Source organism: Clavelina lepadiformis, chromosome 3 (genome assembly GCF_947623445.1).
Source record: "Clavelina lepadiformis chromosome 3, kaClaLepa1.1, whole genome shotgun sequence".
In the NCBI taxonomy this organism is placed as follows: domain Eukaryota; kingdom Metazoa; phylum Chordata; class Ascidiacea; order Aplousobranchia; family Clavelinidae; genus Clavelina; species Clavelina lepadiformis.
The window spans coordinates 14,469,451-14,495,329 of NC_135242.1; the positions used below are offsets into that span (position 1 = coordinate 14,469,451).

A 25,879-nucleotide genomic window follows, 5' to 3' on the forward strand; every position below is an offset into this window, starting at 1 on the left:
ATCTACATGTCATGAATTTTAAAAATAAGTTTCTTGTATAGTTCTTTTTCATTTGGGGCATCTCCTGGAAATACAACTGCAATATTTTGAAGCAAAAAAAGAATATGAGCAAATTCTAACCTTACCAGCAACACAAGTGAAACCTTATGTACAAGCTAATACTCTCCGACAGCTAGGTATATAAATGATATAGTTTTATGTGTTATCATTCTGTTAGTAGGAAAGGTACTGAAAAATACTGTTTAGCTCATTTTTTAAATTACATTGTATTTCTTGCAAACACTACGCTAGCTATGAGGGTTGGTGACATTAGAATTGTGTTTGTTAGCGATGCAATGCCACTATGCCAACATTTCTTGATTTGTTTTCATATAACGTTGTCATGAAAATATTCCTGTTAAACAGACATTTTTGTTAGCCCATAATTTGAAGCTATAATACTGTAATTTTATGCAATATAGTGAAGTTCAGCTGGGAAGGTTTTAGACTTTACTGATGTAACTATGTATAGTTATATTGCTAATTTGTTCAAAAATTGTAAAAAGTCATTTTATCTGAATTGCAAGGAGGAACATCTATAGAACCCTTAAAGGTCACAGACCTCAATGCTTTGCGGATTCTTGTTAAACACTGCTGGTTTGACTTGATCCAGATTGTTTCTAAAATGTAGATAATATTCCGATAAATTGTGCACAACGCGTATGGCCAATAGAAAAAGTTGCTGTGCACTGCTTTGTCTGCTTTTGAAGGTGATGCACACTTTAAAATATTTTCTTGGTATGGTATCCACCACCTGTCAAACATATGTAGTTTCTAACTTTAAATGTTCATTATTAGTCTGTTATAACTTAAAGACTCTGGCCAAAGATCAATGTATCTTTTATTGGTGTCACTGGAACATTTTTAAAGGTTTGTAAAGGCGTTATAATATCTGCCTTTCAGTCATGTTTTAGATGTTCTTTTACTGAAAACGCATAAGCTTGAAATCAGTGTATGAAATTAGCTTGGTCTGAATCAATTAGATTTTTTTATCACCAAGTTGTGTAACAATAATGACATTTAAGCTAAAATTTTGTGAGGATAAATAATCATAACCACACTTTCGCTGGAGCATTGTTTGTACCAAAACGGTAATATTGAAACAAGATTGTAAATTCAACCAAAGTAGACTTAAAATGTTGCATTATGTAGGCTAAGGTACATTATAAGAAAGATGACATACTCCGGCAGCCTACATATCAGAAATTTTAATCATGAATGGTTATACAAAGGAAGGTTAAAATTGTTATATAACGTCATTTACCAGAATTGTGGACGGAATACCTGTATCTCAGTGGGGGAAGAATAAGTTATGCATTGGTTAATTCTGGCAAATTAGACTACTTTTTACATTAATATGTGACACTGACTTCTTTTGTAATCATATCTGGCTCAAGGCAGAAAAGCTCTGTGTTGTTACAGGATGGATGTATCATACGGTAGAAGATTTTGGTGATATTTCGTTAAGGTCTGCTACAGCTCTCCAGTTTCTTCAACGGTCAATTGAAATTGATCCTAATAATGGTCAAACGTGGTATTTTTTAGGAAGGTAAGCCCTCCTTCATGTCAGAATTTTGTTTTTACTTTTCCGTGTTTGTTGTAGCCCTTTTGTCTGCGTAAAACTTAGTTTTTGTGTTGGTTAACATTATTGGATCACAAATTTATTCTTTAAAACAACAGGTACTATTCAAGCATGGGAAAAGTTCATGATGCTTTCGTTTCATACAGACAATCTATTGATAAGTCTGAAGCAAGTGCAGACACATGGTGCTCTATTGGTGTCTTGTACCAAGAACAAAACCAGCCAATGGATGCTCTTCAGGTAAATGGGTTGTAACTGCATTCATAACGTAAATACATTTCAGGTTTCTCATCTTATTGGCTTACTTTGTTTTGTGTTTGAACTTTAATGTTTTTATTATATGGAACTTTTACTTTTTGATGTTGTTTTGATTTAAATTACGTAACAGCGTAGGTTAAGAATGATTTTCTTGCGTTGAACGTTTCTTGTTTATTAATTAGTTTGAAATTTATTGTGATAAGTCTGGATATAAGTTTTTGCGGAGATTCTTGGTGGTTAGTAATACAGTATTCTGTCTGCCTGTGTGATGTAGTGGTTCTTCAAACGCAACTGCAAGGAATGCATTCAGATCTGTAACAACATTTTTGTTTGACTCTTTTAAAAGTTACAATTATGGTTTTTATCACAAACTCACTAAGGTTTTTCCAAAAGTCCAAACCAAAATCAAAATTTGCTCAACAGAAGAGGATTGCCTTTAACTGCCATTTTCCAGGCATAACATCTTAACTGATCATATTTATTCGTCTAACGTAGTTATATTGTATGCCTTCTCATTCACTGCTCGTTGACAAGTCTTAAAATAAAGTTGCATATGCATAGATGCATTAGTCAGTAAGCTCTGTTCAAAATATTTATTTGAGCACAAATATTTATCTGTCTGGGCTATGGTAAATGTGTTTTAATGCTCATTTTACAATAACCAAATTTGTTGTTTTATGTATTTTTAGGCATACATATGTGCAGTACAACTTGATAGAAGTCATGAAGCTGCTTGGCGAGACTTAGCTGTTCTTTACGAAGCTTGTCAGCAACCAAAAGATGCCTTGGTGTGTTACATGAATGCACAGCATTGTTTAAATATTAAACATGAGGTATGTTTTTTCATTTCTTTGAACATTTTATGGTTTAAAACTGAACTGTAAGCTTTCGAAGCACGTGCTCATATTTATTCTGCTAGTGTAACATTTATAGCAAACCTAAACTTGTTATGATATTTGTATGTTCTCTAATGCTGCTATTTAACCGGTAAATGCCTTTATAGCTGTTTAAACAGCCCCTAACTCAAAACTTCCCATGGCAAACTTTTGACATTTTGTGTCAAAGTTGTTTTTACATTCTGTTTAGAATGATATCATAATAAAGATATTCATTGCCGTCAATTTATTTTTTACCAGCTTCTTGCTGACACATTAGTAATGCTCAACCTTTGTTGCAGTCAACATTGCCGGTGGTTCAGATGGACCTATACATGTAGCCAAATTGTCTGTTTGACTATGCATTGCCTTATGAATAAAATACTTCTAGTTTCTCTTAAATTTTGCCGGTGACTGAGTTCAGGTTTAGTATAGAATAATCTCAGGGGGATAAGTCACAGCACTTATCTTCCTAGTTCAAATAATAGTTCTGGTTTACAGGCAGGTTACCAATAAGTTATGTGCAATTTATTCAACCATAACAAGAAAAAAATTTTTGCAAAGCTTGTGTGTCCAGCTGTTATTTCTACATTTGACTTTTGATATAAATTTGTTTCCATGCTCCTGCAATGATGAAGCTATACGTTTGGTATTCTTATATATCAGAATAATCTTGATTGTTTGGTCTCATGGTTCACCAGAGCTCTTGTAGACTCATGCTTTAATAACATAATTTAGCAGCTCTTATTTGCAAATCAATCATTGGCCAACTTCACAATAGTTCACCAAGAAACTGGTCAAGTTTTATAGGAAACTTTCTTGTTTGGCAGCAAAGAATGTAGTATGTCAAGTGTTAGTCCAAAAACACTAAAGAAGATAACTATTGTGTTGAGTTGGTGGCAAAACCACCTAGAGTTTTGTCTTTGTAGCTCGTTTAGCAAGTTACAATATCTTTTTGACCATAAAGTGATAGCAACCAAAGTTCAGCGTTTCTTGACTGTTTGTAAATCATGGAATGCATTTCTGTGTAAGAAATGTTTTAGTCATTGCAATTTACCAAACCTGAGTAATCATAAATTGTTTAATGGGTTTCAAACTGTCTTCTTGTTTATTTTACGCTCAATAACAGGTCAAGAAGAAAAGAACTGAAGGTAGATGTTCATAAAAAGCAGTATTAACAATGGTAATAAAAAAAGAACCTAATAAGTCTAAGCAGGTTACAGGTTTTGCCATCAGTGAAAGTTTCGTTGTTATGGATTACACCACTGAAATGCCCCCCGTGAAGATTGAGGATCACCAAGATTTTAGCAGAATTTGATGCTGGATTTTTGCTCATTGTCTTTTGACTGTTAAAAAGATGTCCTAAATAAATAAATTGTAAATCACACAACACACTTTTGCATCTGTACTCAACGCCTCATGGCAGGTGACCGATACTAATCACAGGCACAAACAATTTTAAGCACACTTAGGAATACCGCAGGCTGCGGTCCGCAGTCATTTAATTACTTTGCGGTAAAACTCGAGTAAAAATGCCCAAATTTGGTTTTAGACCGAACTTATTTTCAGATTCAACTAAAAGCGAATATTTAAAGCTTGGTCTAAAACCTGCGTGAATAGTCTTTCATCGCAGAAAACCAAAAGAAAAAGGCGGATGTGTTCGTTATTGCATGTCACAGGAAATCAAACTACCCTATTTCATTTACTTATCATTTTTTCACCAGGAACACCTAAATGTAGGTTGTACCAACTTCTGTTTCTCATATATATATCAGACATGATTTGTAGGCACTAATTTGGTCATTTTTACAGTACAATTTATTATACTACTGGAATGCACTATTTGGCCGAAGTAATTTGGTTTCTGACCAAATCCGTGACGATTCGGTAGACCTCTAAATTTCATCCCTATTTAATCCTTGTGTTTATTACAGTTATGTTATATGTTAAATGAGTTGTTTTTTGTTTTCTTTTTCCAGCACACCCGAATAGAGGAACTTTCTCGGAGAATTAATTCCTTACAAGAGCATGTTGATAATTGTGGTTCAGACTATACTGAAGGACGGATTCTTCCTTGCATTGAAGATGCTTGGACATTGCCAATACCAGCTGAACTTACCCAGAGACAAAGTGCTTTCAAGTAATTATGATCAATTCTTTGTGGTACCAGCACTTATTTGCGAAATTGTTTTTCATTTATGTTCTGTATAGTGCAATCTTGTTAATGCCATAAATGCTCTTTTATTTCATACTGCAACTTAGTATGTGTGGCAATGATACTAATTTTGTAATACGCTGAAATGAATCATTGACTTGCAACCTTAAGGATGAGGTTAGTACTCATACAAGTGAATCTTATTTGAAAATAGTCTTGCAAGCATACTGAACAAAAAAATGTTCTAACAAATATTTAATGGTGAAACGACTATTGTCAAAAATGTGCTGAAAGTTTGCTGCGTGTTATGATGTGCATAGCAGCAATCATAATATCAACATCTCAACATCATCTTAATATTAATTTAACTTAACAAAATTGGACACAGGTGTTTAATTCAAGTAGTTGTGTTAACCATTTGCATTTATCTTGAATAAGACATCCCTTGTGGACAATAGGCAGCAGAAGTTTAAACACTCTCAATTGTTAAACAGTTATATTTTATTGATTTAGGGGCTATGCCAACTTGCCGTTCTGTATTGTAGGACTACTGATAAAAGCCGGTACTAAGCTACAGCTTCAGTCCTCTCTGTCATTGGTATTTCAGTGCTGTAACGTAGGACTTCTTAACACTTAAAAAACAACACTTGCTCCTAATCTCATTTCGGCTCATATTATTTATTATAAAAAGCTAAATCTCGTATTGCTGTCATCATCATCATCATCGTCGTTTGGTCTTCACACGTTCACCGTCACATTATCAATCCAGCTTTTGAAGTTTTGGCCGCATTGATTGACGGTGCTGTAGCCTCCAGTCAACTTTGTATTGGGGCATTTTATCACGAGGTGGTCGGTATCTTGTGGGGCTTTGTTACATGCTGGACATGTTGAGGAGTCGATTAAGCCCCATCGATATAAGTTTGATGCTGTTCTTGCCTGTCTTAATCGTATTCTGTTTGCCGTGGACCACATTTTTCGTGTGGCTGTTGAGAAACCGGGTAATGCTTTCGTGGGGTCGGTTATCAAATCTGTTCCAATAGGTTTGTGTTTTTGCCAGTAGGTTTTTCAGGCTGGGTGCACATCGAAGTTACTGTTGTATGAGTTATAGAAAGGTTGGCGGCTTTTTAATCGTTTTGTGGTGGGTGCATTTTGAATGACTTGACTGAGTGGAATGTCGTCGGGCAGGTCGTCAATTTGGTCGTGAATCCGTTGGGTGGTTTCCTGTCTTCGGAGGTGTGGTGGAGTTATAGCTGCCATGGTTGGAAGCCAGATCTTGGGCGTTGGTTTTAAGGAGCCTGAGAGAATTCTCGTTGTATTGTTGAGTTGAATGTCGATTTTTTCTGTGTGTTTGCTGCGTTCCCATACCGGCGCACAGTATTCTGCTACACTATAGCAGAGTGCCAAGGCTGATGTTCTAAGTGTGGTTTGGTGGAGACCCCAAGTTGTTCCAGTAAGTTCCAGAATCGAGTTCCTGATTTTCAATTTCTGCTACATTTTCAGTGTGTTTGCTGTAAGTCAATGTTCTGTCTAGTGTTAGTCCAAGATATTTTCGGTTACGCTCTGCTGGTAGCAGCTTGCTTCCAATGCGTATTTTCAGTGTCTGGTTTGCCCGTTGGTTGTCCAGGTGGAATACCGAAGTAACGGTTTTGGAGGTATTCATTTTCAGGTACTATGGAGTGTGCTGACATCTTTGGATAGCGTATTTTCTAAGCTTTTGAATTTTGTTGACTGGGTTGCTATTGCCCAATCATCAGCATATCCGAATTGTTTAGCGCTTGTAGTTGGCAAGTCACTCATGTATATGTTGAACAGGGTTGGGGCCAGTACAGAACCCTGGGGAACTCCGTTTTTAAGCTTTCTGATTTTGTATCATGCTGTTATTAACTTATACTTACTGTCAGCTGTTTTTTCTTTCAATTTATCAGCCTTTGCATAAATAATCAAAATTGATCGTTGCAAAAAGGATTTCACGTATCAGTATGTTGATGATTTTTGTTTTTTTTTTGAAAAAATCCCAGCCTTGAGTTTCATTGATTGTTCAGCAATGTTTAGTATTTTGACCAAAGGATCATAGAACATATTAAAACACCAATGTTAAGTTTGGCGTGTAAGCTCACTGTAGTATTTAATACCAGTATATTCAGTACATCATTGCTTGTAAAACTATTAAATTTGATGAGAAATAATTCTATATTTTGTCGATAAAAACGTCTGTGTAAATTTGATATCTCTTACTTACTGTAATTCAGTAAGGGAAGTCAAATTTGTATTCAAGATTTCATTAACTATAGTTATGAAGCAATCAACATTATGTTGCAAACAAGACTGCAAACTCGATCGATTTTCAAGTGAGTTTAAGTTTAGAAAGGTTTTTAAAGGTCAAGTTCAGCAATATTATTAAGTTCGACTTCAAGTTTTTCAGATCAATTTTGGGAGTTTATTATAATTTCAAGCTGCAATATATAATTAATGAATTTTTTATTGTAATGCATATAAAAAACCACCAAAGCACCGATGCATGCCAAATTAAACCTAAAAGTACAAATGAAATTTTACTCGACACATTTTTGTCGGTGACTTTTAAAAAAGTTTCATTATGACACATAAAGTTGGTCAGCTGTGTTAGATATTGTTTTTTGTTTATTCTGTAATATCTAATCATATGAAAGAATTTTATGGCATATCTGGCTCCGCATGTAAAAAAGTGGGCTTTGTTGTGAAAAGGTTGGTCACGTCTGGTGTAATGTTATTTACCATTGGTGGAAAAAAAGCTCTACCATTATTGCTGACCTTCAAGCATAGCATGACGTTGCACTCTGTTGTGCTTCTTGTGCATCCATTCAATGGTAGGTAAAAGATTATTCCAATTGCTGTAAGATAAAGCACACTCTTTTAGTGTTTTTGATATAGAAGCTAAAAAAGATTTTATTTTTCAAGATTACTCAGTTAATGAATTCGGATTCCATCGATTTTTTTTGAGTTCAGAAAATTTTATTTTTTATTTTCTCGTTCAAGTTCAGCAAAATAACCGAGTTTTTTCGAGTTCGCTGCTCAAAACCAATAAGTTTGCTGCTCAAAACCAATAAGTTTGCTGCATAATTATTCAACAATATTTAAACAACTTCAATCTAAACCCCAATTTCATGACATTTTTTGGCAATGATTCCTTTACCACTTTTTGTTATCAAAGCATTTGTTGTTTCACTTACTTACTAACAAGCCACTTTAGTAAAACTTCACTTGTATTTGCACTGGCCCCTAAATTTAATGAAATGTTAATTTGTAAAAAATTTGACACATGTATTTTTATAGATGCCCACCGATCCAGCAAAAAGGTCAGCTTGGCTCACTTACAGATGTGTTCACTCGTACAAATACCAAAAAAGATAGCTCAAATGTTGTAGACCATTCTGCTACAAACAGCTCAACCCCACTTTCAGAAGACAACTTATATCATGAACCTGTTGCTGAAGAAACCTTGCAAGCGATTAAGCCAAAAAGGAGGAAACTTACTGTTAGTATTTTTATTGGATTTATTTATGGTTAAAGTATATAAAATTGTAAGTATTACTTGGTTAACAAATTGATAAAAATGTTCAGTTAGACTGCGAAATGTATGACTCAGTTCTGCTAGATAGGTATAGTTTGTAGGCCAGATTTAGATTTAGCATATCGCCTTGTCAGTGGCTTTAGATTTTTAAGCTTTTTAGATTAGTGGTACCTGAAATATGGGTCGCTCTGAGGCAATCCAAACTTGGTTGTTTTATAGTGAATGGACCACACTACCGCTGCCTGTCTGTAGCGTAGGTATTTGAGAAAATACTACATTGCTGACATTAAAAATAAACTTAGCAACTTGACGCCAAAAATCATCGATACAATCATTGGTTTTTCGTGTTAAAATCAGGGCTGGGGAGCCGGAGCCTGGAGCCTTGGAGCCAAGCATTTTCTCCGGAGCCGGAGCTGGAGCCTTTTTAAACATTTCTTGTGGAGCCGGAGCTGGAGCTGGAGCTACAAAATATTTATCAGCTCCAGCTCCAGTATTGAATATAACAAACTTTAATCACTACGCAACAAAATTTAAAAAAATTTTTGTTTGGCTACATTTATTAAGTGTATCTGTATGATTTTCAAGCGCTGATTTCAAAAATGCTATTCAAATGCTTGGAGTTTTCTGTCAACTTTGAAGTTTTTGAAGACCTTTGCTATTGCAAAGATGTAGAAGGCCTGTTTGGTGCTGTTAGAATAGATCATGATCCTACTCAGTGGTGGCGTTTCATTGACAGTTCTACCAAAAGTCTTAAAGCAGTGTTACTTCACAATGGCAACATATATCCATCAATTCCACTTGCTTATTCCTTACAGATGAAAGAAGATTATGAAAACGTCAAGCAACTGCTCATTAAAATCAATTACACCCAGTTTAAGTGGTATGTTTGTGGTGACTTTAAAATGTTGGGAATTTTGCTTGGTCTGCAGGGTGGTTACTCAAAATACTCTTGCTTTCTGTGCTTGTGGAATAGTAGAGCTGACGGTGAGCACTATGAGAAAATTAATGGCCGACATGGGAAAAACTAAACCCAGGAATGTACAACGTTATTAGGGAACCTCTTGTAAGCCGGGAAATAGTTTTACTGATTCCACTTCATATCAAATTAGGTCTGGTAAAACAGTTTGTCAAAGCTTTGGATTTTCAAGGACAAGTTTTTCAAGAAATCCGTTCAATGTTTCCCCGACTATCACTTGCCAAAATAAAAGGAGGAATATTTGTTGGTCCTCAGATAAACACAATGTTAAAGTGTAAAAGCTTGGAAGAAAAAATGAATGAAACAGAAAAAGAAGTGTGGCAAGCATTTCGAGGTGTGGTTGATCGATTTTTGGGAAATAAAAGGCACAGAAATTACAAAGAGTTGGTGGAGAAACTGATCAAAAGTTACCAAAACATGGGTTGTCGCATGTCTGTCAAACTTCATTTTTTATGTTCGCATCTGGATTTTTTTCAAGAAAATCTAGGTGACTTCAGTGAGGAGCACGGTGAGAGACTTCATCAGGATATTTAGCCAATGGAAAAACGATATAAAGGCCGCTGGTATAGTGTAATGATGGGAAACTACATTTGGTCTTTAGTAAGGCAAGACAGGAGTAGTCATAAAAGAAAAACTCGCTCAAAAGTACATTTTTGAACGACTCTTACTGTTTGACAAAACTATGTTACATTTATCTTCAAGCCTTCCTTACTAACGTTTTTAAACTGGTTTTTGCGTTTAATAAACCAAACAGAACCTTGATGTGGAGCTAAAATCTACTGCAAGAGTAGAACACAATTTGAATTTTTGAAATATCAAAATTTGAATACAGTATTTCAAAAAGTAACGATGGTACGAAAAAACTAACTGGATTTTTGAACTCAGCACCCAAAAATACATATTAAAAAAAGTAGCCAAACAAAAATTGTGTTACGTAGTGATAATTTGTCTTAGCTGCTATTTTTAAAACCTATACCGGAGCCGGAGCCGCTGTTTAAAAGTTTATAGCTCCGGAGCTGGAGTTGGAGCTAGTGGATGAATGCTTGATAGCTTCGGAGCTGGAGCCGGAGCCTATGCTTTTTTGCAGTGGCTCCCCAGCCCTGGTTAAAATATGGTCTTTGAAACTTGGGTCGCAAGATGTTCGCCAAACTCAGAGTTGGGTTGCGCTCAAAAGTTTGGGAATCGCTGTTTTAGATGGTATATAGACTTGGAAGCTGAAATGGACTAAGAAATTTTCATCCATGTCAATAATTGAAATATCAGTCTAATTCATGGGCACCCACTTCAGGGGTGCGGCTCCACTCCCCCTTGAAATTTGGCCAACAAGTCTTTATGACCATCTACAATTTAGTAGACTTGGAAAAAAAGACTTAGGCACTCAGCTTTGAAGAATTCAGCAATCAAGCATATAACGGTAGTTCCCCTGATGTAATACCAAAATTAAAAAAATTAATGAAGGGGTATATATTCTGTCCTTATAAATCCATATACATCAGGGGTCGGCAACCTTTTTAGCACTAAGGATCGACTTATATCAGGCATTATTTTAAGGACCGGTTTTAACTAAGTATTGAAACATGACCTGCCAAATACGAAATACTTATAACTTCAAAACAACTCCCACTGCCTCAAATAGCTGCTACTACTGGTTACTGAAAAACAATGTCCATTGTTACGACTATACAACCAATTTTGTTGGTTGAGGCTTTTAACTTGATTTCTGTTGACATCCGTTTATAAAACATTTTTTCTGTACTACTAAAATATTGTTTCCCAGTAAAAATTTCTAATGGACCACTGGGCCCCAGCCCGGTGGTTACCGACCCCTTATATACATCATAGCATTTTTATTCTGTCCAGAGTATTCATTTACAGTTAAATGCTGGAGGTTAAGATTATCAGATCAATGCGACTTAAATGTTTTGAAACTTTAATGTGACTAAGTGCAATACCCAAAACGTATAATAAACAATTTCAAAACTACTGTATCAGCAAAGCCAATGGAGACAAACCATGCCTGTTATGATGTTATAATTGATCATTTGGAACATAAAACGAACAATGCTCATGTTCCCGGCTTATATGACCAAATGGATACAATTTAGGCCTAAATCACTTATATTTATAAAACAATTTACTTTAAAGCTAGTCACTAACTTGATACTTGAGTCATTAACATTTGCCCCCCCCCCCAGATATTTTCAAAAGTAGGCGCCTATGCTCAAATTTAAAACAGATTTTGGCCTTTTGTGGTGCATTCTACTATTGTTTTTAATGTACAAGCTGTGTAATGCTTAATAGTAACATTTAAAACCTCTGCATCAGAAAACTCAAGAAGCATGGCAGCCTCCATCATGGTACCTTAGTGCACCTCAGATTCAAGTTCTACAAAACTTGCGCCTCAATCGTTCTCTATTAACCAATCATCAGCTTGTGGATTTAGAAAGGCTGGAACATAATTTCTCAGTTATGTCACATCACCAAAAGGTAATCAACTGATCATAAGTCAAATTATTTAAGAAAGAAGTGTTTATTATAGTCTATGACTCTATGGGCTTGCACGCTTGTCTTTAAAATGCTGACTTTGAAAATATTAATTTTGAGTGTTCAGCTGCCACGAAGTACAGGTTCACTACTGACTATGAAGCTCGCCATTTAGTAATATAGAAATCCATATTCCTAAAAAGAGTTAGTCTAAGGCTTACATCCTTTTATTCTGGCATTCTTCATCACCCAGGCAGGGGTCATAACAAATAACTGAACAGCATAGTTATTTTAAAATTATAAACTGTTTTGTTTATACTGAAGTCGTATACATGTGCGGGGTCAGTGGTTCATTTTAGTTATAAGCAAATGCCTTGGAAGTGATGGACAAATCCAAAAACAAGTCGGCCCTAAATCAAAGAGTAGTTGTTTGTAACAGTAAGTGTACTAGACAAAGGTATTGTGCTAATAACTTATGTGTAGTGGTTTAGGAATTATTGGTATAAATAAGTGGTGAAAAACAGTTATATCGCTTAGTATGTAGAAGATAGTATAAATCATTTTGTCACAATTTAAAATAATGGGCAGGATTCTGGTATCTTGATCAAGTATAAGTAGAATGTTTCGTATGGTACAAGTAATCGGTTTAATTAAATGTATAACAGGAACATTTTGCGTGAAATAAGCCCAAGCTAGTTTATCATTGGTCTATTTGTATTTGGTAATGAGTCATTCCATGTATAATCAACCAGGCCCTGTAACCACTACTCTTGGATTTTGATAATTTCATTATATGTTATAGACCTTGGAAAAAGCCGAAGATTAAAAAAAAAATTTTGAAAATATCTCCAGGCGTTTTCGAGTTATTCAAGTTTGAAATTTTCGCCACACGATGGCTTTTGGCTAGTGAGCACTGGTCACGCTTTATGATTTTCTTTAATATCTTTATTTCTGAAGGTAGAATAATAAAACAAATGTTGAATTTACCATTTTTGGGGTCAAGGAATTCATTTAAGCACATAAAAAACCTATATCACACCTCCTTCATGGAGTAAATTAAGTTTTTTCATTGATGTCAAAGTTCAAGTTTTCGACGCAATTACAAAAATAGCAATCGCATTGGAAACATAATTTTTGCACTTTTGTGTAACATGGTTCATGTATTTTCATGTATCCAAAAATTGGAAACTTGTTTTTTGTCCTTTAGGAATAAAGTTGGTTTTAACAGCAAGCACTCTTTTTAAGATTCTTATAAGATATAAAATGCAGATTTGAGCAATATCGTAAAACTGGTCATGCATATATATGCAAGGTTGCAATTCCAAGGCACCAACTGCTAGTGTTTAAAGATTATTCACCAAAAACATTAATTACTGCCTGCTAAAGGTGCACTCTGAGAGAGGTTACAGTAAATTTGAGTTCCTTTTTTGAACTTGAATTTTGCCTACTCCTATTTTGATTCTTATTATTTTATTATTATTATTCTTACTATTATTTTGATTTCATTTATGTATGAAAATGATGAATTTGCCTGCTTAATGCCTGGAATTAAAGATTATGTAAGTGTTTCCAAAAATTTTCATAAGCAAAAGAAGCTCATTTTGTGCAATTTGAAGGAATTATATGCCACATTTTGTGAAAAATGTCCCGAGCTGAAGATTGGATTCTCAAAGTTTTGTTCACTCCATCCCAAATGGTGTGTCCCCGTATCGTCCAAAGGCACTCATTCTGATGAAGATGAAGTCCATGATGATGAAGTCCAATGCCAATAATGGAAGTCTACAGACACGATGGATCTTATCACGGTGTTCATGATAAGATTTGAATGGATTCAAGAAATTATAAGAGTTTTGGATGACCTTACAAAGCATTCATTCATAGCTAAATGCCAATCTAGATACTTAAACTCCAGCAGAGTTCTTTAACAGATGATACCAGCAGTCATTTTGCATTGTTTCAGATGACTTAACACATGAGACAGCTTTTGTGCATGGGCTTTTGTACAAACTCACTGCATTGATTCCAAGCTTGTCCAGCACCATTACTAAAGTTGAATATTTCTCGGACGGTCGCGCTGGACAGTATAAAAATTATAAAAATATGCTGAATCTGTGCCGTCACAAGTGTGATTTCAACCTGGAAGCGTGTTGGTCCTTTTTTGCAACCAGTCACGGGAAATCTCCATGTGATGGTGTTGGAGGTACTGTTAAACGACTGGTTAAGACAGCTAGCTTACAAAGACCTACATCTGACCAGATGTGATCTTGCATGTAATACACAACAGCGGAGTGGATTGTACATTGCTGCTGGTTCCAGTGATAGCTTTGTACTTCATCTTAGATTGTAAAAGTGTAATTCTCAGCGAAATCCAGCAAAATCACACAATTATCATCTGTTAAAGAACTCTTTCTGGAGTTTAAGTATCTAGATTGGCATTTAGCTATGAATGAATGCTTTGTAAGGTCATCCAAAACTCTTATAATTTCTTGAATCCATTCAAATCTTATCATGAACACCGTGATAAGATCCATCGTGTCTGTAGACTTCCATTATTGGCATTGGACTTCATCATCAAGTTTCTCATCATACTGTCCAAGCCTAAAGCCTTCTAGTGCTTGAGACCCAGCAGATTGTTCACAACGATGCAACATGCACATTTTGTTCTCCGTGCTGCACACTATTTTGTCAATCAATGTTTTGTATGTTTCATTGTTGTTGGCAGCAGCAACCAGAAGGATTGCATTTTGATGTTGGATACACACAGACAGAATGAGTGCCTTTGGATGATACGGGGACACACCATTTGGGATGGAGTAAACAAAACTTTGAGAATCCAATCTTCAGCTCGGGACATTTTTCACAAAATGTGGCATATAATTCCTTCAAATTGCACAAAATGAGCTTCTTTTGCTTATGAAAATATTTGGAAACACTTACATAATCTTTAATTCCAGGCATTAAGCAGGCAAATTCATCATTTTCATACATAAATGAAATCAAAATAATAGTAAGAATAATAATAATAAAATAATAAGAATCAAAATAGGAGTAGGCAAAATTCAAGTTCAAAAAAGGAACTCAAATTTACTGTAACCTCTCTCAGAGTGCACCTTTAGCAGGCAGTAATTAATGTTTTTGGTGAATAATCTTTAAACACTAGCAGTTGGTGCCTTGGAATTGCAACCTTGCATATATATGCATGACCAGTTTTACGATATTGCTCAAATCTGCATTTTATATCTTATAAGAATCTTAAAAAGAGTGCTTGCTGTTAAAACCAACTTTATTCCTAAAGGACAAAAAACAAGTTTCCAATTTTTGGATACATGAAAATACATGAACCATGTTACACAAAAGTGCAAAAATTATGTTTCCAATGCGATTGCTATTTTTGTAATTGCGTCGTAAACTTGAACTTTGACATCAATGAAAAAACTTAATTTACTCCATGAAGGAGGTGTGATATAGGTTTTTTATGTGCTTAAATGAATTCCTTGACCCCAAAAATGGTAAATTCAACATTTGTTTTATTATTCTACCTTCAGAAATAAAGATATTAAAGAAAATCATAAAGCGTGACCAGTGCTCACTAGCCAAAAGCCATCGTGTGGCGAAAATTTCAAACTTGAATAACTCGAAAACGCCTGGAGATATTTTCAAAATTTTTTTTTTAATCTTCGGCTTTTTCCAAGGTCTATAACATATATTGAAATTATCAAAATCCAAGAGTAGTGGTTACAAATTTTAAAAAAATTGGTTGATTATACATGGAATGACTCTAATGTAAATTCTAAGGTAAAGCTCAGTCATGGCCATTGGCACTAGTCTACTACGGTAACAGTAATTGCCATAAAGACAAGAATGCTTAACCAATTCATGCGCTGTCATTCATATGTCAAAAATAAACATTACCTGCTTGAAATGTTTTAAATTTTAATAATAAAATCTTGTTTTAATGCAATAGTTGACATTTCCCTTTGCGTAATTAGTGTAATTCTTTGATTGGAATTGTTTTAACTTTGGTCTTATGTTATGCCATTATTGTCCTCTTGAGACGAATAAAGGTTTCAAGATAAAAGTCTTTATCTATAAATAATAAATCATTGTATTATATAATACAGTATAAATGGAAATGTATAATAAATTATTATATTTATCATACCAAAAAGTGGTATCCCATGCACTAGCTTTTGTGTGTTCACATACAAACGATTTTCTAGAATACAATTCTATGTGCTCAAAAGGCAGAGCTCTGTAGTTAATTTGTGGATTTTTGCATAATAATAGATAAATGGTCGTGTAAGGCGGTGTTCAGTTATTTGTTTTTCACCAGCTATCGTGTGTTTGTCGTCTGAATGCCAGAGTGGTTGTCTTAGGGGAACCAAGTGGTATACATTACAATAAGAAGATAATCTGGATCTCATTTTGGTTGTTGTAAGACCAGAGTGATCATTAATCGAGATTCTCCTGACTTCGCCTAAATTCCTTAATATCAATGAAACATTGATATCATATTTATGAAATCAATTCAGGGTTTTTGTTGGGTCACATACACCTCTTATGATAGAGTTCATTGCACGCTACCCTCTTCAATGCTATTTATATGGTAAGTAAAACAATGTCAACATGGTTGAAATTTTAAATTAAACATTGTACATTGTACATTGTACATTGTACAACTATGCCATATAAATATATACATTGAAAGCTTGATTACACAAGCTGAAGGTGTCCATTAAACTGTCTTGAGCTTTTGCAACCAAAGTTGGCAAGTTCTTTATGTAAGTATTCAGCAAAGTATTATTAGTTGAAATTGACTTTTGACTTCAGTTTTTAATTCATCAGTTAAATTGCCTGGTAGCAGAAGTAACTGCAGTAACATTAATTAGTCTCCAAAATTCATTCATGTTCTAAGGATATACTGTATATGAACTAGTTATACATTGGAAGCTTACCAACTGACAGTTGAAAGGTCTCATAAAAGTAAATGGAATTCTCCAAAGTTTGATTTATTTTGAGTCAATGAAATTGACTGTAATCATCCATAAAAACATAACTGGACCCCGATACACTTTTAGCGATCAGTAAATATTTGGTAAGTTGTAAAGCACATAGTAAGGAAAAATTACACATTTTTGATTTAAAAAAAAAAACTTGATAATGATTTAATGGCACTGACCATAGTATCAGTAATGTTTATTGACAAGATGCAATCCCACTGCGTATTGGTAGAATAAAAAGTGATAAGACTTAGCTGAGGAGTAATTGTATTTTTGTTTTCTGTAACGACTTAATTTTTTTATTTTAAATGTTTGTGACTACATTTATTTCCTCCTATTGTGTGTATGACCAAATTAAAGACTAGGGACCAACTAAACAGTTGATCAAGTTCAAAATTTTGATTAAAACAGAGTCAAGTTTTTGAGCTTTTTACTATACCTTAGTGCTTTTGTTTGGAGTGAATCATGTATGTAGTGTAGTAAAATAATATATGTTTTAGTGCATTAGTCAGGCACAGAAGTATGATCCAGTATATTCTTCGGAATCTGCATTGTCAATTCCCGACACCCTACCACTTGCAACACCATCCAGTGAACTACCTGGAAACACCGTTTCTTCAATACCAATTCTTAACGGAAGTTTTGGAAGCCCTCAGGAAAATGAGCAGAATTTCTTTGACAAAACTTGTACCCCCAATAATGTTTCACCGTTATCAACAAAAACCAATACATTAATTGGCTTGAATAATACAAATCACTGTAAAACTGAACATTTAAAACCATTGCTTGTGACACATGATGCTGCGCTAAAAGAAGCGTCTTCACCTTCCTCAACTGTAACAAGTCTTTTTAATGGTGCAGCAGTGAGTCCTAAGCAAGCAACACCAACTACCTCAACTACACCAGTCATAAAACAGTCCATCTGCAATGGTAAAGGTCCTCCATTTTTATACAAAAGGAACAAGGGCATGATGGTTTCACAGGATCAAGTACTCCAAAATGCACATGATGAAGATAGGTATAATATTGCCATTGATACCCCACAAGACACTCCATCTAGTGATGGTGGACAGGTATCATGCATTTCTGCCCAGCAAGCAAACAACATTTTTCATGGGAAGATGTCTCCTTTTTCGAATCACAATTCTCTGGAGAATGTTTTGTCTCCACCAGCTACCCTGTCCTCAGTAGACCATGAACAAGTTTTTTGCAGAAATGACTCTTTAGAAAGGCATTGCTCTTTCACTGGTGTTGATTTGGATCCATATGAGAAAGAGTCTTACTTGCTATCTCAAATCGAAAGTAGGGCTCTGCCACATCTGCTTAGACCAATTGGAATCTCAGAAAATGTACCAGCTCGAGATGTTATTACCACTTGCAGGTAAACGTGATTTTCTTCTGGTTATTAGCTGTGTTCTATAATTATCTGTTAATCAGGTTTGTAGAATTTGTCCGGAAGTGAAACAACTGCCTGTACTTGAATGCTGTTGAAATGACATTTTTACCCAATTATTTTACTCAGACACTAAAGTTAATGCTAAGAGACTGGTAATTGACTTGCACACTTTTTTCTTTTAACGTAATCTACTTGTATTTGACAGTTACTCAATTAGATGTGGCACATGACATCATGTTTCTGTCTCTAACTTATAAATCCATTGAGTAGAGGCCCTTAGTTGTAGGAAGCTGTGTTTGTGGAGAATATATGTTGAATTAAAGTTGTTTTCCTTACATTAGGTTTTTTAGGGGTTGAAACCAGTTGTTTTGAGCAAATTGTCGAAAGTATTTATTATGACAGATCATTATTAAAAGTTTTATTCCATATTGCTTTTACCTGTAACTCCTTTAAATGAAGTCAAATGACTTTGAAATTTGGTCCATATGGGCTTGGAAAAAATAACATTTTTTGCTTTTGACTATGGTCATGTGACTACTCAATGAATTTTTGAAAATTTTTAAAACACCCAATTTTTGGCATTTATTTAGTCCTTGTTGACGTGTTAATTTTAAACAACTTTCCTTTCCAGCGTATTGTTTGAATGTTAAGGTGTGGTTATCATCTCAATGTTAGTTATCATCCCAATTTTTCATAATGAAGACATTTTATGTCATTCTAACAAAAAATTTTACAAATTTTCGGTTAACCCTCTCAGATTACTAACAATTTATTGACTGCTTGAGATTGGGTATAAACAAGATGGTTTTTGATATTTTTGTGTCCAAAGTCAAGTGATATTTGAGGTACAAGTTTCCGAATAAGAGGTACTGACTGTTAAGGGGTATATAATGACACCGTGTTCCTTCATGTTTGACAATCTATATCCTTTCCATACAATATCATATCCATTGGCAAACTATAGCAGTGTTCTGTTTCTCATTCTATTGTACTGCAGTAAGTCTGTATTGGTCAATAGCCAGTGGGTCTTTTAATTTAAAACTTCAGTTCAATTTGGTATTTAGTTAGTATCTGCACATTTTTCTAGAGGCATCATTAAAAGTTTTTAGAACCAGAATTACTAACTTTAGTCAATTGTTAGGTAAAAAAAACAGCAAACATTAACAGCAAAATACTGTAGCTGTGAAGAATTGTGGTAATATATAAAAGTGGTATTAATGCAAAATCAGTTAATGTAATCAGTTGTTAAAGGTATTAGTTACATTTGCTGTTGCAAAAAGTATAGAAAAAATTTTCGACTTTTTGATGAATATTGTTTCATGTAAGGAAAACAGTTGCCAACCTCCTGATGCTTAAAGTGTAAACTCATGTAACAAAATCAACTTTGAGATTTATGATCAGCTTTTTTAATTGTGATTAAACAAAGGACAGGCGCATTGGAACACAATGTCTCTCCATTTAAAAATACCCTAACAATTATGCATTATACAGCAGCCCCGACAATACAAAAATGTTGTAGAATAAGCCGATAATTTTTAATTAAAAAGGTTTTAGTGGTTTCAGGCCCCTAAGCTGGCAGCCACTGATCAACTACATTAATTTTGTTTTTACTTTTTTAAGCAAAAAAATACTTCTGTCTCTAAATTCACCAGAATATTCTAGTAAAACAGTAAAAATGCTGTAGGGAAAAATTTTTTTACTTTCATATCTTATATGGTTACAAGGCTCACTCCACAAAAATCGGACAAGTTAGCTCAGAATGTCATTTCGGTTGAAGACAAACACACCAGCAGTGATTATTGGATTTGATCACGTGATAGTGATACTTTTGAACCTTATAAAAATTACACGATTCTGCTTAACTATTTTGCAGGGTGGGTTCTTGAAATTCTGTATAAAAATTTGCATTTACCAAAGCATGTTGGCAAAAAATACAAACTACAGTTAATCACCAGGCTATTGTTCGTAATGCTGGTAATCCCTTGTAGTTTTCTCTAACCCTAAAAGTTGTTTGTTTTGATATGATGAAACTTTGGTTTTGTTCATTTGTTTATCTATTTAAGCTTATAAAAATTTAGAACATCAAATCATATGATCCAAAGATAATGGCCCAAAACTATATTTCATCATAATCTTGCAAGATTTAAGCCAGTAGTAATTTTACTTGAGCGAAATCATTAAGATTTGTAATATTTCAAAATGCAGTAAATAGCATTGCCATATTCTAGGAAGTTGTTTTTGCTTATGAATGCTTATCCTGCAAAAACTAGTCACGTGACGAACAGCACTTATTAATTAACACCAAAACTAACTTTGCCAGTTAGATGTACTTAGATCAGTGGTTCCCAACTTCTTTTTATCCATGGACCATTACAACAAGTTTTAAGATTTCTTGGACCACAAAATTAATGTTTCTTATAAAAGCTATTTTATTTCTTCATAAATGCACTTTAAGATCATAATGGGGACTTCCAGCTGCTTGTTGACGGAAAAAAAAAATCAAAAAAGCATGTTTAATTCATTGTAACCTATCCTAACCTAATTAATCATTTAAGAAAATACAACGTGAACTTTCATACATGTACATAAAACAAAGGTTATAATTAGTAATTATGTAGTTCTATTTCCTTCCCAGCTTTTGAGCTCTGTGGTAGTGGTTTTGGGTCTGTACCCTTTGATTATAGTTTCTTAAACTACACTTCAAACTTATTGACAACCTTACACTAACATACTCGATAGCAATAAATTAAAGAAATACATAAAATTTAAGAGTTACGTGGTCGCATTTTAATAACAGATAGCCTATCACATTACTCCGATCTGAGTAAGAAATTCTATTCTAAATGGCATTTATCTTCATTGTGTTGACCCTGCTGACTATCATATTAACTTATTCCCAGACGTAATGTGTGCATTATGACATTAAATTTTGCCGTAACACATGATAAGTAGGGCGATTATTTTTTGACCTAAAAATTGAAAATTTTGACATTAAAAAAACTTTTTTTGACAAATTTTGACGTATGAAGAACTCAAGTAGTTAAATTAGGCATTATTGTACGAAAAGTTAAAATTTATTGTAGTAAAGAAGAGCAAAAGTCTGAACACAGACCTAGCCTATTCTGAAAAGGGAAATGAGCTAATTACAAAATCACTGTCAAAAAAACTGCAACTAAGACACAACAAAAACTGTTCAATACATTTGTCTAAACTAAAGATACATAAAGTATCTAAAGCAAAACCGAAGCAAGAGCAGATTCACAATAAGTAGACAATGGGCCATTTACAACAGTATAAAGTAGGCTACAAGGTGTATGATGTAAAATGACAAGTTCATCTATATTTCAACCTCTATGACACCACGGCGATCCAGTTTGTAAACAATTTTGTCAATTTTTGACCTAACGCTGTAAATTTGACAAATGTTTTACTTTTTTGACAAGTCAAAAAATAATCGCCCTAACGATGACGTAACATAACTGGAGGGTTTACTGCTGCGTTTATTCCAAAAAACCATTTTTGTCATAAAACTATTGGTGGGCATACGATGGGCTCAAGAATACAATCTGCTTGGTGTACGGGCACCTATACTCATGTAAATGACAATGTTTAGTTTCAGTATTTCAATTTATGTACCAGTCTATACCAGCGGTTCTTAACCTTTTGATTTGATTTCCCACTAACAAAGCCAAACACAGTCTGAAATTTTCAGTTTCTTTTAGTAAGCATACTGTACAAGCATTAAAACTACCTTCTTGCTACAGTATTGTAAGCCTCACTTACATAGCCTAATTGAGCATTGCCAACCAAACACTTTAGTTTAATGAATTTATAGCAATCAAACACGACAAACTTGTAACACAATGACACTGAAATGCAAGTTTATGGGGTAATTATATGTTTTTTTAATGCCGGCACTGCAGAGATAGTTGTCTCAGTAATAAAAGATGATTATAACGGTACCATGACCGACAATATTGCAGACTATAATTAGCATTCTAGTCTTTTTAAGTTTACGATAAGCACAAACATCGCATTAACGGCCAGAGGTGTATCCACTCAGATGTTAAACATTGGCAACATCACATTGTGATCAAACATTTATAGTATATTTTTTTTTAACTCTCGCCCTATGACTTTCTTCAAGCTTACTAGTAGTAATTGTAAAAACATGTAGATATTTATGTTTTGGTAGTGTGTTTGTTTAATCATAGTTTGATGGTCTTGTAACTCGCTTGCCAATACAACTTTGAAATGTACCACAAAAGCAAAGTTTGCATATCTCAGTCATGCCTGATACTATACAGTTATGAGCTGGATATATCTCTTTGCGTGTTTTGTGAGTGCAGGAGGCTGTAAAGTAGAGGGGTGGGCAAACTTGTTCAATGAAAGAGTCACTTGCGGAAAACTAGACACAGTAGCGAGCCGCAAAATCAGTAGTGTCAATATAAATACGGTAAATAATGCATGGATAATGAACAATAATGCGTATTACTATTTCGATAGAAGAGCCACAAAAAACATCTCACCGAGCCGCAGTTTGCCTACCTTTGGTATAAACCAACGTTTCCCAAACTTTTTTGAGCGTGACCCAAATCTGAGGAGAACAAACATCTCGCGACGCAAGATTTAAACCTCGTTTTTTATCTCAAAAGTAGTTAAGTTTGTTTTTTTTATGTCAACAGTGCAGTCTTTTCTAAAATGTATTGCTACAGACAGACACTGAAAAGCAGGTTTTTTTATTAATTAAATTAAATTTCCCATTGATTTGGAACCGCTGGTCGATACACTGTAGCGATCTCTGATTGGTAGATCACGTGTCTGCGTCAATTAACTCCGCTTAACCTGACTTCCATGAAGGCTTTGTGTCCTTCTCTGCCAGCAAAAAGTGCAGATAAAGATTTAGGTTAAAATCTCAAACAAAAACGTTTATTCGAACTCATGAAACGTAAGACATTATGTCAGTACAAGCATTTATACACACCCAATGATATTTACTTGTGAGAAACTTTCCGAAAAGATTTAGAGATAACGCCATGTGGAGCTAAACGCCACCCTAACCCCCCTGCCCACAAATTGCGCTCGGAGTAATAAACAAGCTGCAATCAAAAAAGAAATAAAATCGAATCGTTTAAAATCGGACGAATAAACGTTGATATTTCAATTCAGTTAACCTTGACCATTGTCATTGTGTGAATCTGTTCCAAGTGCGTAGCCAGTAACATGGCATGCAGAGTCACAAGTTAGATATCCCAATAAACCTAATCTTTATTTGTTTAATTTTCCTGTTGATTGAGGTTTGTGTAAATCTGAATCAGCAATCAATCCATCCAAAACTACAATCGATTTGTAGTTTTAGAGGTTGTGTTAATATTTTCTAATGACTTACACCTTTTACCACCAGGAGGTTAACTTGCAATGGAACATCAAAACATTTTTTTCTTGACAAGTGTCCGCCACCATCAAAACCCAAGCGGCGTGTTGGTATGATTTCCAAAGAAGAGCTATGCCCCCCTGCACCCACAATATATGTATGACATTTTTATTCACACCTACTTGTGTTTGTTGTTGTAAACTGTTTGTAGGTAAAATGTCCTGCTTTAGCTTTCTAAACTCTGAATATTTTGTTGATAAAAACTTTATTTTGGAAACTATTTCTTAGCTTGAAAACAAGAAAGAAGCCATGTCGAAAGCCTTAGCTGATTTTTGCACAAATCCAAAAAATCCTGTCACTGTGATAAGAGGATTGGCAGCTGCCTTGAAGCTGGATTTGGGATTATTTTCTACTAAAACACTTGTTGAAAGTAATCCAGACTGCACTGTTGAAGTACGAACACAGGTACCTTTTATGGTTAGCAGCATTGTGACTGAACATTTGACCGAGGAAAACTTCTCAACGTATGTTTACGCAGCTTCAGCAGCCGTCAGAAGAGAATTGGGATCCCACTGGTACCAAAAAAGTTTGGCTCTGTGAAAGCAGTAGATCATACACTAGCATTGCAAAATATGCGCAATATCAAGCTTCAACATTTCAAGAATCCCTTCAGGTTTCTTTTTTATCGTAACATATGCCATAGACCGGATAGAAATAATTTAACAATTGACTGCCTTGCGGAAATATTAACTGCAACGTATTTTTGTTTCCTATTTGATCGGTTGATCTATCCATTAGTTCTTAATCAATACAAGACACTCCTTTCAGTTCCTGTACTGTAATCAAGAGTTTTTATCATGCATATGCGTGTTTTCTCTGGATGAAATTACAATCCCTTCTTAGTGTGTCACAGTGAATGCCAAATTTCTAGGATTTTTTAAGTTTTTAGAATAATTGCCTAAACACCGTTAAATGTTTTAAAATCTTTATACCTGTTTATTCGGTTATATATGTGCTTCTAAATGTAAGATAAACTTGTTACTGCACTATTTCAGCTTTCACTTTTCAATACTTTCAAAAACAAATTTCCAAGGGAGCAGCCTCGTCTGATTGTTTTAGAGTTAATTGAATGTTAAAAAAATGAAACCCTTTATTCCAACAAATGCTTGTATTTTTCAAAACAAAGTGTTTAAATGGAACCAAACACTATCATTTGAACTGGAATAAATCTTTCGTAAAAAAATTGAAGTTAATCAATACGCTTAAATTTTCTTAATTATTATTAAAGAGAAAGCAACAGAAACTCAAACTGGAATTTTAAAATCTGTTTTGGTATTGACAAGTCTTTAAGTAATAAAACTTGGCTGAAAAGTTATTGAAAGCATTTCTCTAGTCGACGCCATGAGATCAATTACCTAATTTCAATTATTTGTGTTGAACTAAGAAATTGTTAGTTTGTGTAAAATTCCCTGATCTATAAACTAGTGTTCCTGAAGACCAGCAACGAAAAATAGTAAAGTAAAAGCAATTTGCTTGAATATGTTTAAGCGCATGTTTGCAGAGCCTGGGAATGAGAACGAATACTATCTCAAACTGGAGCATGACTGTAAAATAAATTCTTGTAAAACCTGAACTGAAAATAAACCATTTTCAAATGCGGTTCAATACCTTTGTTTTAGTGGATTAGTTACAATTATTTTTTAGTTTCACATGATTTTTTATGTTTATTATATAGCTTTTAAGGATGACAATAAATTGTTTAGGAAGAAGAAATGAGGCGCCAAACTCAAACCTCCAATGCTGGGCTGGATGGTAAAGCAAAGTCAGAAGCTAATGAACTTATTCAACCTAATGTTTCGAAAAGAAAAGGTTTTAAAACTATCAAGTTTGGAACAAACATTGATTTGTCTAATGAAAAGAAATGGCATTCGCAACTACAAGAATTGTCAAAATTACCATGGTTATTCAGGGTAAGCATTGCATAGGCGATGTTTTCATATAGATACATTTTTCATTCCGAGATGTGTTTTCTAATTTGGACCTCCTGCAGTCAGTTTGTAGAACAACTCGTTGGCATTGGTTGGCTGAAATTTTAGAAGATGGCCAACAATTAAGTTTCAATATAGTATTTTTACTTGCCGTCCACTCGTTAAGCACTGGATATGTGTAGTTTTATTCAAGCTGATTCAT

The 25,879-nt window shown here is 34.4% G+C and overlaps 1 protein-coding gene across 1 annotated transcript in view; it reads left to right on the plus strand.

The window, feature by feature from the left end:
* Window positions 1–25,879, plus strand: part of LOC143449612 (histone demethylase UTY-like) — a 40,393-nt gene that overhangs the window by 11,708 nt on the left and 2,806 nt on the right. Inside the window, exons 8-19 of the mRNA XM_076949879.1 lie at window positions 42–176; window positions 1,462–1,588; window positions 1,720–1,861; window positions 2,569–2,712; window positions 4,734–4,894; window positions 8,222–8,423; window positions 11,761–11,922; window positions 17,420–18,300; window positions 23,720–23,846; window positions 23,978–24,154; window positions 24,228–24,362; window positions 25,453–25,659. Coding sequence (XP_076805994.1) covers window positions 42–176; window positions 1,462–1,588; window positions 1,720–1,861; window positions 2,569–2,712; window positions 4,734–4,894; window positions 8,222–8,423; window positions 11,761–11,922; window positions 17,420–18,300; window positions 23,720–23,846; window positions 23,978–24,154; window positions 24,228–24,362; window positions 25,453–25,659 — 2,600 coding nt within the window. The remainder of the gene's footprint in view (window positions 1–41; window positions 177–1,461; window positions 1,589–1,719; window positions 1,862–2,568; window positions 2,713–4,733; window positions 4,895–8,221; window positions 8,424–11,760; window positions 11,923–17,419; window positions 18,301–23,719; window positions 23,847–23,977; window positions 24,155–24,227; window positions 24,363–25,452; window positions 25,660–25,879) is intronic.